General features: G+C 36.4%; 1 protein-coding gene across 4 annotated transcripts in view; it reads right to left on the bottom strand.

Annotated features, from left to right (window-relative positions):
* The window catches only part of slc12a5b (solute carrier family 12 member 5b), a 31,361-nt gene extending 21,576 nt beyond the window's left edge, over positions 1 to 9,785 (bottom strand). For 2 of the 4 annotated variants that reach the window (XM_055046077.1, XM_055046078.1), the window contains exon 1: positions 9,472 to 9,785. In XM_055046077.1, coding sequence (XP_054902052.1) covers positions 9,472 to 9,526 — 55 coding nt within the window. In that variant the 5' untranslated portion in view covers positions 9,527 to 9,785. The remainder of the gene's footprint in view (positions 1 to 9,471) is intronic. The other 2 variants (XM_055046076.1, XM_055046079.1) reach the window with 2 other exon arrangements.
* Positions 9,786 to 15,528: the final 5,743 nt, after the last annotated feature.

Below are 15,528 nucleotides of genomic sequence, written 5' to 3'. Positions count from 1 at the left end.
ATCAAAGGAACTTGTGAGCTAAATGAATAAGAGACAAACTTTAAGTGTGTTTGTCCAGGTGTTACAACAAAATCTAAATTACGACACTAGGAGTTACGAGAGATTATTCAATATCCCTCTCCTTTCAGGGGATAAATAAATACTCTGGGCTCCCCAGTGCTGCTGTTGGTATCACTGCTGCCTTGCTACAAGACGGTCCAGACTTTGAATCCAGGCCTGGAGTCTTTCTTCATGGAGACTAGATGCATTGGTTCTCCCCTGATAGACTCCGGCTTATGGTAAGTTCACAGTTGCCATTGCTTACAAATAATCTAATTAACTGTTAATGAGATTCAACTGCAGTAGTGATTTGTTCATTTGCTTCAATTGTCTAAAGCCAAAGTTTACAGATGCAAATGATCAAGACGGTTTAAGTGAACAAAGGTATCATTCAGAAGAGAAGCACAAACAAATCATCATGACGAAGTGAAGGCAATCACTAATAGTTGAAGTAAATATGGAACTTTTTATTTATTTTTTATACATAGAAGTTTCATTGACTATCTCCACCTCAGCTTTAACAGAAGCTTTTGTGTGTAGATTTATGTAAAAACTCCACTGATCTGGAATTCCTCGATTTTTGAGATCGCCTCTTATTTGAGAGGAAAGCGACTCCTTTCATCCTCCTCCATCGAACCTCATGAGTGTATTTGTGCTCCTTGAATGGAAAACTGTATAATACCTCTGGATGCTGTGTTTTCTACTCCTGAGAACAAAACGTTCTTAAAAACAAGATGCTTATAAAATATACCCAGACTTCATATTTGGATGAAGGATTTGTAGCATTTGTTGTTTGTCTGAAAGCCACAACCTTTAGAAATCCTCTAATGCATAAAATACCAGCTTTCCCTTTAGCGACTCATGTGAAGAGCCCCAATAATGTTTTGATATTACAAAAGTTAGTTTTGTATTGTATTTTATATCATGGCACAAAACTCCAGCTACACATCGTTGAGGAGCCAAACTCAAGCAAACAATGACATTTTGTGCAGTTTACAATAATGGCAAATTAAAATAAAGGTAAAAAGTAAAGAATGTCATGGTTTGGTATTAAATGGGACCCAATAGCAGACAGAATCTGAGGTAGAAGGTGGAATGAGAGTCCTTTTACAACTAAAACCTAAACCTGACAAAGTGGTACAAAGGGAACTGTGAAGTCAGCCCTGACAAGAGACAGGTGGCTGATTGGAAACAGGTCTGCACTTGTGTGGGAAGGCATAACAGGCTGAGAAAGGGGATCATGAGGGAATCTGCAGAGGACGTTCATAAACAATAAACCCAAAGAGAATAGACTCCAGGGAAATTAAATTCAAACACACAAAGAACAAAATGCAGGAATAAACTAAGAAATTAACTAATATGGAAGCTCCTAAGCTGACATAAAAAAAACTCCAACAAAGTAAAATTACAGTCAAATGTGTTTTCTTTTTGCATTAAATGTGGCTTTAGACCTGAACTGTCGTCTTGTTTCATTACCATGTTTATCACTCACTTTTGCCCTGAAATGCTAGAAAGACTTGACTCCCTGCAGGAGTCTATCCTTGCTTTAAAAGGAAGTCATTCTGTCTATCTCCCGAGGACATACAAAATCATCTCCATCTGTCCTAGGATTTTAGCCTGCATTCATGACTGACTCATAAAATAACCTAAAGCTTACTGAGCAGCCATCGAAGTCTTTTTTTTTCTTTCAGCAGTTGCATGCTGGAGAAACACAGAAATCTCCACATACAAACTATCATGTAATGAAATAAAAAGGGAATATTTTTAAACAGAAAAAAAAAATTAACAAAGGTGTTAAAAAGTACTAAGAATAACTTGTAAAGCAAATTCAAAAGAAGTATTTCAAATATGATCAAATATGGGAAGAAAGATGAATTTCACAACATCCAAGTAAAACAGGATTAAATAAAAGACAATAAGGAGCACAGCATGTTATCCATTCTGGGTCTATGACCTTCAATGCGGTATTGGGATCTGGTTGTCTGATCTCCTTAGAGAGGGCCCCACATCTTGACAGACTGGTCTCCACAACGCTGTGTGTTCAGTACCCCAGGACTCCCATTCAGTCCCGCAACATCATAATGTCTTTCATTGACATCCCACTGCAGTCTCAGTGATGGGAATGGTCTGACCCGCAGCACCAAGTCTGCAGAGTTGATTTTAAAAAAAGACCCAGCAGAAACATATTTTGACTCTCCATAATGATGAAAATAAAAGCAGCTGGTGACATTCTGCCAAAGCTACATTGAAAGTAGCTGCACAGCAGCCAAGATGTCGGGTATGATAAACATAAGCTTCCATGATGTAGAAGATTTCTCTTACACAGCAAACAGATGGAAAAAGGTATTCTGATCAGACAAAACTCCCCAAAAAACTTTCTAGCCTATATGCCAAACACTGTGTGACTAAAACTCACATTTTATGAAACCCTGAACAAAAAATCCCAACAGTTAAACATGGTGGTGGCAGCACCAGACTATTGGAATTATTTCTAAATGTAGCCAGGATGAAACCTGCCCCAGGATTGGCATTTGGTCGGACTTCAGTGGGAAGCCCGCATTGTTGGCTTCCAGTGGCCATAACTCTAACATCAGTTCGGATGAAAGTCCTAAGCTTTGTTATTTATGTGCCATCTGCTGTTTGGGCCTATATGCGTAGACTACATATTGTTTCCAATTATATAAAAAGACATATTGTAGTCAGGTTTCAGACAGCAGGGCAGGAAACGTTTATCCAGACATGGAAAATACATTATTTCCATACTTTTCCAGAACACCCAGTGCAACATGACACAACAGAAGATCCCCCTGGGTAAAATGGTACCTCTTTATTTACAATAGTTTCACAGAAACAGTTTGCACCACAGTACAGACAACGCTTTCTCAGTAAGGGGATGGGACAACCCTGGTTGGTTCACTCAAATTGCTCAAATTTAGAAACTGCCTGAAGTCTCCTGCTTGGTATTGGGGTGTTGCTGTAATTTACCCTCCCCAGTTCAGCTTGGTAACATAAAACAGGTATGTATTTTTTATTGCACCCATGCAGTTAAATATCACAAAAATTACAACTATTTATATATAAAAAGTGCTTGCAAGCAGCTCCTCCTGCTGTTGGGCCGGAAGAGGCTCTCTGGTCGGGGTGTAGGTCACAATGGCTTCATCTACCTTCTACTTTTTTCTAAAATCACCTATTAATCTTTAACTTCATTTCTGACTTAAAGCTGCTGCAGCTCGCTGGAAACCCTGCTGCTTTGTTTCTTTCTGCTTTGTTTCTTTTATTTTCTGCTTTGATTTTTCTTTTTCAATAATTGGTCTGGTTTCTTAGTTTTTTGTTTTTTTGTTGTTTCAATTAGCTTATTTTGGGTTATTTCATTGTTCTGTGTGGTCTCCGGCCTTGCTGCGGGTAGCAGCCTTGGGTTTTAAAAAATTTAATTAAAGCATTTTAAAAAATGTAAAAAGTGCAATCACTTTTCGGTGATTGCAAATGTCAAACATCCTTGAACTATAAAGGTTTTAAGCTGTAACTTGTGTTCAAGTCGGAGTAACAATTCTCCACCTGAAACAATATTCAGCTGCATTAGTATGAATTTCATGGTATTTATATACTCATGCCTCTCTAGAGCCAAGATCTGCAATGAAGTAATGTCCAACTAAAGTATCAATCATTAAAATGTGGTGGAAAAAAACAACAACACAAATTTCTCCAAAAATGATAAAAAGACAAGAAAATGTAGGAGCAAGTCTACTCAGCACCTCACGAGTTTCCAAAAAGTTTCCGATGTGTTCTGCAACAATCTCTTATGTGTCTTATGTGTCATATAGGAAGAGTGGTGGAAATCTTTACAGATCACTCCCAGGCTGCCAAAAATGTGCTAAAGATCAACGGTGAACATGGAGACTCAGCCCAGAAGTATCTTACCCTGATCAAGCTGAGACTGTGACTGCTGCATCAGGTTCGAGTCACCCAAAAACTCAACACCTGGTCATTCGTTAGAACTCTGAAACTTTCAACTGCCTCAAGAGGATATTCTCAACCTACATCTGCCATTAAAAATCTCCTTATGTGAAGGATGAAGACAGAAACATTTTCTTCCAATAAAACATGCAAGCCTGGCTAACTCCCCCCCAATGTGTTAGGGTTTGATGAAATCAAAGCTGTATTTTTTTTTTTTTTTGCCACCAACACAACTTTTCTTGACCTCTTGGATAGTTAGTTTGTAATAGCTATCCAAAGAAACTAATAAAATATTTTTCAAAATTAAAAAAAAAAACCAACAGGAAAATAATCTTTGTATCTCAATCAAAAGATGTTTTAATATACAAATCGATAGTTAATACGCAATTTGACCACCATACGATTGAGCAATTGTGTAGAACATTAGTGGCTATTTCCCTAAGCCTCTCCCTGTCTCACCCTTTTGTCCCCCAATTTAAAAATTGACTGAGCAAACTAATGTTTCTGCTTTCCAAATAAATAAATCTGACTGCTTCCCCCAGTCTGACAAATTGACAAAAGCATTTTTCATAACAGCCTTGAGTGTTTATTGTCAAATTCATTAATTTTATAATTTTGCATTCTAAAACCTCGCTACCATTAACTCAGTCTAGTACTTTCTTTAGGTGTGTTATTCATGTTTGAAAATGGTAAGAAAAGATCAGTTGGTAAAGAGGATTTTGCTGGAGAAGATGAAATGTTTGTACTGATGCAATGGCCGCTGTTCGGCCAGATCATGCAGATGAAAGGCAGTCCAGGGTGGAGATTTGTACCCTTGATGTGACATGGTTATTAAAAAATGCACAGTTCATACCAGCTTTTTAAAGCTTAGTAGGACGCAGGCTCAGCGGGATTATCCAGCAGCTGCTGGAGTCCGCAGAGGAACGCTGAAATTAACTTCTTCACGTGAGAGAAGAGCACCAATCAGCTTCGCGAAAGCGACACCGACATTCATTTTCACCTCGCCCGCTGTAACCAGGAATTAAGGCTAATTCCATAAAGTGATTAATTTAATTTCATTTCATCGTTTCACTCACTCTTCTGCTGCGTGTCTGTGCTTGTCAGCCTCTTGGAGGCAAAACAGGCACGAAGCTGTTTGTTAGATTTCAGAAAAACAGAACCAAGAATAGAAAATTCAAAGAAAGAATCAGAAAAATTACAACTTCCACAAATGAACTTCTGAATTATGATTTCAGGAATCCATCACAGTTTTATGTCCCATCGCTGAGAGTTAACTGTTTGTATAAATGTACTGTCAAATTCATGTATATTATTTCTTGTACAATGTAGACATGAAAAAAAGAGTATTTTTTTGAACACAGAAAAACATGCAAGCTATATTTTTGTTGGTATTTATTGGGCTAGATAGAACATTAATAAAACCAGGTGCAACCAGTCTATATCAGAAGTTACGAATTTAGTAAGTCGAGTCCACTTGTGTGCAGTTTAATTTCAGTATGAATCCATTGTATTGAAAAGACGTCTGAGGGCCTCAGAGGTTTGTAAGATTTATGAACAAACAGCAGCATAACGACCAAGGGACAGATCCAGCAAGTCAGGAAAAAAATCACAGAGATATTTAAAGTCATCATAAAGTCATTTAGATTTTCAGCAAATCTAAATCCATTTCATTTATAAAGCACATTTTAAAAACAATTTGTTTAACTAAAGTGACCTACAGAACAAAAACAGGTCAAGCCAAGACACAAATCATAGTTTCCACCAAGACTGTGATAAAATGACTCAAACAGCTGCTGACAGATGCTCATCAATGAAAATACAATACCGGACTTGTTTCAATTCAAGGCTGCCTCCATAAACGCATGCTACTGTCTTCTGAATCTTCAAAAAACATCAAGAAGAATTCAAGTAGCTGCTGAAAGAAATTTACAGACTTCACTGGATTAGTGAATGACTTTTGCAAATTAGTTAAAACGTGAAAGATAAACTTCGATTTTACAAAAACAAATTCAGAAAATCTAACAAAAGAATTTCAGCAACAAAACCTAAATGAAGAAGGTGTGATTTTGGGGTAATGCTGTACATAAACTATTTTTTTGTGTGTTAAATATAAAGTAATTTTTCTTAGCTCGAACTGAAGCAAAAATAAATATATTTCACATGTTTTTAAGCATATAGTACAACATTCTAATATTTCAGTCACACTTAAAAGAAATAATACCACCTTTTTGCAGGTAAAATTTAAATAATTTTAGAACCAGAATCATTAATTTAATCGTTAACATATTAAATGACCAAATCTGATAAGAAGGCAAACTTTCTTTTCGCAATGTCAGCACTTTTAAGAATTGCACATTAATACCGAAATATCCAATCCAAGTCAAATTCAAATTCAGTCTGAACTTAATCTCATCCTGCCATATAGTGACACAATCAATGTCATATTAATAGCGAATATGATGCAAATCTCTAATCTTTTAACCTATGAATGATTTTTAAGAGTAAAATTATTATTATAGCATAGTCACTAAATCGGCTTTACGAAGAATTCTGTGTCCCATGACATGAAACATAATTTGGGAAATCATTGTCTACTTTCAAGGCTCGAAATCAGTGGAATACACTTCCACCTGACTAGAACTGACAATCGACAAAGCCTTGATGTGTCTAGACTGATGCGTGAGTCTTTCAGGATAAAGAAATTATTGTATTGAAAATTGATTCTAGATATGTGATGTGATTTTGACAATGCCGCTATTTGTTGTAAGCCTTTAGTGAACAAATCATTTTCTGCTCCAGTTATATATTTTTTGTTTATATACATATTATTATCTGTGAACAGCCGGAGTTTGCAAATACCCGAGACAATGATTAAAAATTTTTATTTTATTGATTCAAACAACAAATGTACCTCACCATGCCAAGCTAAAATTCACAGTCTTTTCTATCTGTGCTTAGTGCTACAGCCAATCAGAGCAAAGGAAAATAATGATAATCCTGGATTCGTTGATTTGCAAACAGCCATTAGTGGGTCAAGTAGCTTTGTAAGCTGCGTTTTCTTTGAATATTTTTGATATGCTTAGCAAAAAGAAAAGCCGCAAACCGGTAAATGTGTGGATAGGCAGGGTAATTTTGGCTTTAACAATACAGCTGCACTAGTCTTTTTCAAGGATCAGATGGTGATACAGCAGAAAACTTCAATAATTTTTAAAACATAAGTCCTGAGTGTGTGAGTCAAAAATTTTAATTATGTTTCTTTAACACAAAGGCTCAAATATATCCACACATCCCCACTGAAAATTGTCTCTGTGCAAGTTGCACTTCGATGGCATGTTTGTGTTTCATAAATAAGTATCAATGATAATTCTAGATGGATATTTGACCTCTGTTCTAGGCAGGACTCATTTAAATTTTTAATGTTTGACCCTTAAAACTTTGACCCAGTGTGGAAACAGTTATTTTTCTTAAATGTGATCAAATATTGAGTCTGACTAAAACATATTTTTAATAAACACCGTCAAATTAATGTTAAAGTGACGGCTGAGTTCAGGCTGAATGAAGTTTTGCGTTCAGGACAGTGACAAAGACTATACACACTGATTCCTGACTGTAACCCAGAAACAAAGAATGATGCTCAGGCTGCGCAAATGTGTCAGGTGGACAATCTTCATTAATGTATGGGCAATCAGACAGATTGATTCAGATTCAAACACCAGTGGATGATCTTACAACATCTGGCATGCCGATTAAATCGGGCAGATGTATCGCACTAAGATCAGCAGAACAGGCCAACATTTGCTTCTTCGCCCTGACACATTTGACAAAAATATGGCCAACAGTGTCGTTAAAGCTGACCAATTAACAGATTATTTCTCACTGTATAGAAACTGAAGTTTAATCCTGCTCATAAATTCCATTGAAGTTTAACTTTGACCTTTAATGTGGATTAAACAGATGAGATGTTGCATGTTTAATGACTAAAACTGGATATGAGGAAATTAATTTATTAATCAGTAATAGATTTTTTTTGTTTGCATTTTCTTTTTTGTATGAAGCAAAATTCATCCATAACCCATATTTACTGGAGAAGCATTAGGTTCAAAAGATTTTTTTTTATAATTTATATTGTATAATTTATGCCTTCTAAATTTGAAAAAGTGCCCTAGTTTTAAGTATAAAAAATTTAAATGTATTTATTTATTTATTTTTACAAATAAAAATTAAATAGCTTGTTTTGTTCACTAAAATTGACTTGAATTACTGCAATGGTAATTATGTTTTGTATTTTATAATCCAGAAATCTGCAGCTGTGTCTCCTGCTGCATCAAGTTAGGAGTTATAGCCACGAACTAAGATGATCACTTTTTAAATCACATTTCTAATGCTTCCTTTAATTCTTTAACTCCCCAGTAAAAATAAAAAAACTCTTCCCAATAGAGCAAAGGATCACCTTTCAACCAAGTTTTTTATTAACAATCACCATTTTATTTTGATTTTAAGTCTAACAGTGAGACAAAATTACACTGTTTACCTTCTATTGGTTGCCTGTTGTGGGCTAACAAAGGTGTATCATCAATGCGTCATCTCATCACTGGTTTGGTTTCATTCTGTATTTACCCAATACTGGGACACCTGTCATAACTCGAAGTGAAGCTGGGTTTAAATATTAATTTATTGGCTTGAGAGGATTACGGTGCAGTTCCTGCAGCTTTAAAAGAGAGTGAAAAATATAGAATTTTATTTTTAAAAAATAAAATATGTCCAAAGATCCATAAACAGAGATAGAAAATTAATGTTTTCTGTAGTAAAAATACTTCAGTGTTAGACAAAGTGGTCACAGTTGCATCACTGTGACTTAAACTGCTTTCAGTAACTTACTCTGTAGTTCTAATATGAAGCATTATATGAAGTTTCATTATTATTATTATTGCACATTTCTAGTCATAACACCACATGCAAAAAGGGGAGAAAGACACACAAATTCCTAAACCAAGGCTACAAGAACAAAATGAAAGCATTTCTCTATTCTGTCTAGACCTTAAATCAGAGATTAAAAGGCTAATTTCATCCAACACTGGCTTCCTTTGACATGTTTTAAATGTTTTTCTATACTTATTCAAACATTTCTAGTTGGTCATATCTGACTATTATGTGTCACAAAAAGTACCAATGACATGTTTGAAGCAGGAAAAGGACTGCTGTCTTTAAAGCTACATATATGTGCTGTAAGGTGACTTAGACTTCATTGAATTGACATTTAAATCAGTGTTTGTCTCCATTGATCTAAAATTTAATTTCTTTTTCTTTTATTATTGTTTTACACGCCGAAAGGAAGTAGAAAAGCCCAACTCTTGCCTGCGTGTCCTATATCTGAATCTTGACCAAATAATCTCTTGAAACTCAAACTGATTCTCCCATAACACGGCTCAGTGGCACATGTTCGTCTTACATCAGTCCATGACCGGTTTCGTCACTCACCCTGGCTGGTGGGTCCCCCTTCTCCCTCTTCACAGTCAGTCATGTTGTTCTCCATCTCCTCTCCTCAGCAGGTGGGTAAAACTCTCGGCAGGATGGAACCAAAGATGAGATGTCTGTGTCCCTCCACGTATTTCTTTCCTTACTTTACAGATTTGTTTCTTTTTATTGAAATCTGTGCAGCTGTATCTTTGTGTGTTTTTTTTTTCTTCCTTTTTTAACGTACGTGCCTGATTTGCTCTGTCTCTCATCAAGAGGAGTCCAGAGAGACTGAGAGCCGCTGCAGGGTAGAGTGGATGCTGGTGCACGATGCCACTCACGTGCACGCTCTCAGCCTCTGCGCGCCACTCACCTCCCAGTCAGTTTAAGCCTGGTGTCTACATTCATCGTGTATTCAGGAGGTTTTTAACCCACCCGCCCCTGTCTCTTTCTCTCTGTCACGATCATCTCATCATGAGAGATAGACAGAGAGGGATTGAGAGACAGAGAGGAGATGCGTCAGATCTCGGAGTGCTGCCTCCTCAGATGTGCTTTTCAGACAGAAGACCGTATTGCATTTTGTCACTGTGTTGTTCATCCTTCTCTCTTTTTCTGTATTGCAACATTTCTCTATTATACTCATCTTTGTGGTCTTGGCCCATTATCTGTGAACTACCTGGAGGCTACACTTTATAGCTCAGTGAACTTAGCTTTCACTGATACCCCCTGCACAGGCTGAACTGTCTGGGAGTACTAGATGACTCCTGGAGTGCGTGGGAGCCACTTCCCTGAAGTTTCCTATTTATTTAATATTTAGTACTGCTCTATAGCATTACAAATAAATTTAGAGAGCATTACCGGGAAACTGAATGATCTTAAACTTAATTTATTTTATTCATAGGGATTGTTTTTATTTACCTTCTACTTGAGGACTTCATTTTATCCAGTAAAAATGCATTATTAGAGAAATGCAATTTTACATTGCCTAGCAGAATTAATGAATACGTGTATGCGATTCATCCAGCCTCATTTATCTCACTGACCTATGTTTACTGAGCTCAACTGATCCACACCACCTGCTTCACAATAAGGATAAAATGACCAAAACACCACTGGCATTTAATGGATGAAATGAGGGAAAATGTTTTTTTTTTTTTCCTTTTTATAATCTGCGATTATTTGTTTGCTTGATGTTACATCACCATTAACTGCATGAGTCTCTGGTATGATAATCTCAGTTTGGAAGACGCTCATTTAACAAGTGGAAACCAGCTAAATTCACCCCCTTTTGGGATCTACTGCATGTAACCCTTCTCTGAATTAAACTTAGAATAGACTCCTGATTGAGATTCATCAAAATGGAAAACAAAGCCTTACAAATATATTTTCATCCCTTAAGACTTTCTCGCATTTTTTGTTAAAACCAAATTTTTTTTATTCCTTTTTTTTTTTAAGGGGGGGGGATTACTGTCATGTTTGATGGTTTATAAAAAAGCAGGTAGATGGTAAAAAAAAGTTTAGCAAAATAGTTAAAATAACTTAGAATAAAGAACTCAGATTTTAATTTAGTTTTCTTGTATTAATTAAAAACAAAATAACCTACACAATGGAAAATAATGACTGGTTTTTGAAATTAGCTGCTGAACAAATCTAAAAAGGTGTCTTTTCATTTGGCACCCTTTCCTCTGAATTTTCCTCTTTGGTAAACCGTTTACCTATAAATAAGTTAATCCAAGAAATACAGTTTTTCTGCAAAGGGAAGAGAGGTTTGTTTGAGAAAATTACTGAAGAAACAGCACAATTAAGCTCAAGGAACAAATTAGAGAATGGGGGACAACTTTGGAGGAGCTGCAAAGATCTAGAGCTCCGGTGAAATAATCTTTTCTTTACTCATCAACTATTAGTCATCAGCTCCAAAATTCTGTCTATATTTTGTCATTAAAAAAAGCAACAAAATAAGTTGCTGTCTAAAACCACAGCGCAAACATGCAGTCAAAAGCTGACTATTTTACTGACTATATTTTAGTCCTTTTTCTCTGGTATTTTAATGATTTGTCTTTGGAAATGAATTTACACCACTTTCACTTAAACAATTTGAGGGCTTTACTGTGAAAGGCTAACAGAATGACTTCCTGCAGGTCAATTAGTAATAAAAACCAAGACGCTGAGTCTAAATCAACTTTATTTTGAAAACCTGACAGCGGTGTTTTCCCCCTCATTAGTACAATTCAGTTGGTGTTGTGGTACTTGTTTTTATAATGTTGTCAGCAATGAAATACTAAAAACTTTTTAGAAGTTTTTCTAAAACTTTTATTTCTAAGTCTAAATGATTTCCCTGTTCACTTGTTTATGCTCATCAGGGATTGTTGCTACTGTACCAAGGCACATAAGACTGAATCTTCTTTTTAAACTCAGCTGTGAGTTGAATGTTAGACTGAGCATTGTGAGCGCCACAGACATCAAACGTTCATGTTAATCTAACTGTTCTCCTGCCCTGTCAGTGAGAGTGGGTAGTTGGCTGCACTTTGATTGGCAGAAAGCCTGAGAGCCATCTTCATCTGGGCCAAGCGGCTTTAGGTCTTAACCCTCAGGCTCCTCCCTCTTCGCCTGCTGCTGTTGCTGCTGCACATGTGGATCGGACTACGACAGCTCCCAAACTCAATCATCCTGGTTGCCGGTTTTACAAAAGCATGCAAGTGCACGCTGCTTTTCATATTTTCTTTTAGAGGAAAAGAAAAAGGGGAAAAAAAGAATACACCGGCATGCGCATGAGCACACCTACAGACACCCTGGAGTGAATTTTCTGGTTGCCTAATCCCACAGATTAAGGCCATGGAGTGCTGGGATAAAAATCCCTGTCTTGCTTTTCCTGATTGAGCTCAATTCTCAGTGCTTTCAGTGAGCGCCCATGGTTGCTATGCATAAAAAATGATACCTGGCGTCTCACCAAATAATTATGGTTCCTGATAATTGTGTCATGAAAAAGGTGGCTTGAGGATTGAATAAAAGAAAACATGCAACACATACCAGGAGGAAGATTAGTCCATGTAAAATAAAGCAAAAAAATGAGGCAAAACAGAAACTGGTATCGAGACAATAATTAATAATCAACAATCAATAATTAAGCAGGAAATAACACAAAGATCTGGAGATTACAAAGGTGCATAATCGTGATATACGGATAGGTGTGATGATCACAATTAAAAACTTGAAGTGGGGTGAATTAATCTATAAGCAACTCAGGCAGTCTGCTGACTGAGAATTGTTGGGTGAAATGAATCAAACCTATCCAAAGAAATATTTTGACCAAGGAAAATTATTTTAAAAAATTCCATTCAAAACACAAAAATCACATTGAACAAGTATTTTCAAAGAGTTGTTGTATATGGTGCTGCTGTGGGCAGGAAGGATCTCTGATAGCAGTCAGTCTTGGAACAAATCTGAAGAAACCTCTGACTGAAGACCACTACAATATGAGGATGGATAAGATTTATAGAAAATGAAAAACGGCCCAATTTGTGGAATTTCAGTATGACTACTCTGTTTTCAGTAGTTATACTGTTGGTAATAGTCTCGGTGGTACATTGTTAATCGCTTATGTCTCTGTCCTCAAACGAACATCATCAAATCAATGTCAACTCCTCCAAAAATATCATAGATTGATTTGCTTTCGTCATTACGTTCCCCTCTCCCCCCAATCAAATTGGCTAAGCAGTTTAGCAGGGAAAAAAGTCAACTGGTGTAATCCCTTTTAGCAGTGAAATCCTCTCAGAATGATGACATGTTGTAGCTTGTCTGAGGGATCAGTGACTGGCTGAAGCTGAAAACACTGCCGGCACAGAAGGATAAGAGAATATGAAGAGATTTATGCACAGCCATTTAAAGACACTCAACAAGTTGAAGGTTTTTAATGAAGGGAATGAAATTTATTCAGTCTTGTTTGTCAATGAATTTATTCCTCTTGGTTTAAGAAAGTGGTTTTCAGGCAACTTTTAAACCACAGAACCAAGAACTTTGCATGTAGGAAATGTGACAAGAATTTCTCCAAGTTTAATAATTAAGGTAAAAGGAGTGTCAGTTTTTGGGAGGAAGCTGCTTTTGTTTATTGTTTACTATTGGAAATTTTTTATTCCCTTCTAAATAATAATAATAATAAAATCTTTATTAATATTATAGCTAATTGCTGCTCAGATCTTTGGCATTTTGACGTGGACTTTTTGGAGATGAATTCCAAATCTCTGAAGTTGGACAAACTTTATGCTTCAGAATCTTTAGATTCCCCATGAGATTCAAGTTGCTACACTAAATCTTTCACTGCCCAGTTTCGGCCACTCTTTCGAAAATTCTCTGGGTTTTTTTTTTATAAGATTTTTATTAAATGTAGCCTTAAAACATCCTACATTTAACTAAAATGTTATGAATCACCCGATGTTTACCAACCCTTTCCAGATTGTTTACAGGAATCCTAAAGGTTACATTTTACATGGAAAAATGTAAATTTCTAACTTTCAAGAAAGTGATAAACCAAGAGAAATGCTCCCCTCAAAAATGACACCTCTCATTGTTCTTGGACTGAACATACAGATTTCTCTGACATGCAACCAGACCTTTATGATTTGCATAGGCATTTTTACTGCAAACCTGCTGGTTGGGATTTAGTTACGCAGTGAAACACTCCTGCTGATTTGTCTAATAGCCAACAGATGGCGACACAGACTGGTCTGGTTATACTTACAGCACTTATGGTTATTTTTTTTTTTGAGCCATTTCTTTTCAGTGATTATTAAATGTGACTGTGAGGTTTTGTCTAAAGTGTTGTAGTGGTATACAACATTCCCTACCGCCATTGTTATTTTGTATTACAAAATATTATTTTATTTTTCTGAATTCTTTAAAAATCTTGCTCCCTGCAGTTTCTGTTTTGAGATTTTCACGGGTTTGTAATGAAGACAGCCTGCTGGAATATAAATTTGAACGTTCATAAGGGGGAACGCGGTGGTAATGGGGCTGGCGTGGCTGCAGTTGTAATATGAGTTACCACCGAAACTGTGAGAAACCAAGAGAGAAACCTTCTCATCTTTGTGTCCCGCTGTGTTATGACAAGTCTCAGAGATACTTTCTGTGTGCCAGCAGGAAACCATTTTATTACATTGTGGGAAAAATAGATACTCACAGATAAAGATGTTACTATGTACAATGGAGTGACAATGCCTTCTTTCTGTTCTTTATTTCCTTGTCCTCGAATTTGCCCCAAATCTTCGGTTGGGAATATGACTAGTGTATACATCTTCAGTACTTGTTTTGATCATGATGGAGATAAAACAGTATTGTATTATGTAAGGAGAAAGCACTGTAAATGCACTTTCATTGCTTTAGAAAACACTTCACATGCCTAGAATTTCTTCACATTTTGCTTCACTGGAAATGCTAAATGTAACGGGATTAAATTTGGCAAGAAATCAGAACAACAACGAATATGTAATAAAAAGAAAAGAAAGACAAAAAAAAGATGCAACTAAGGTGTGATCAAACAATTTGTGAGCTGTAGAAAATCATTTGTTCTCCATGCCGAGTGCTTGATGTATGAGGTTAAAGAAGAGTCAGTGAGTTGAATTCATGAATTCCATTCAGTAATACCAAAACACAGCTGGTCCATGATGACCTGCTGCCTTTAAGAGCTAACAGACAAAATGGCTTCCCAGATGGGTTTGTGATCTCTTCCATCTAAGTTCCCCACTGTGTCCTCCCTGACCCCTACCTCTCATTTGCGTTTCCTTTAGGTTTAGCTTAGCAACTAGCTAACAGAGATAGAAGTAAAACACCCAATTATTTATTCTCAACATTAATCAACCTGATTTTGCATTGTTTCACAATCATGACACTTTTCTTAATCCAATCTACGTTATAAAATTTCTATCAATTACCTACAGGAGTTTTTTGTTTGTTTGTTTGTTTTTGTTTGCATGTTATTTTGTTTCAACCAATCACAGTTTCCAGAAAGGAATTTCTGTCATCTTCTCGCTCAGGGTAATTCTTAGCAGCTGGCTGAAGCACTCTTAAGAGAGGACTCTATGAGAGGAC

The sequence above is a fragment of the Poeciliopsis prolifica genome, unplaced genomic scaffold, assembly GCF_027474105.1.
Source record: "Poeciliopsis prolifica strain line A6 unplaced genomic scaffold, Auburn_PproV2 SCAFFOLD023, whole genome shotgun sequence".
Taxonomy (NCBI): domain Eukaryota; kingdom Metazoa; phylum Chordata; class Actinopteri; order Cyprinodontiformes; family Poeciliidae; genus Poeciliopsis; species Poeciliopsis prolifica.
Note: the sequence above shows the minus strand (reverse complement) of the source record. Positions and strands in the feature narration are given on the sequence as shown.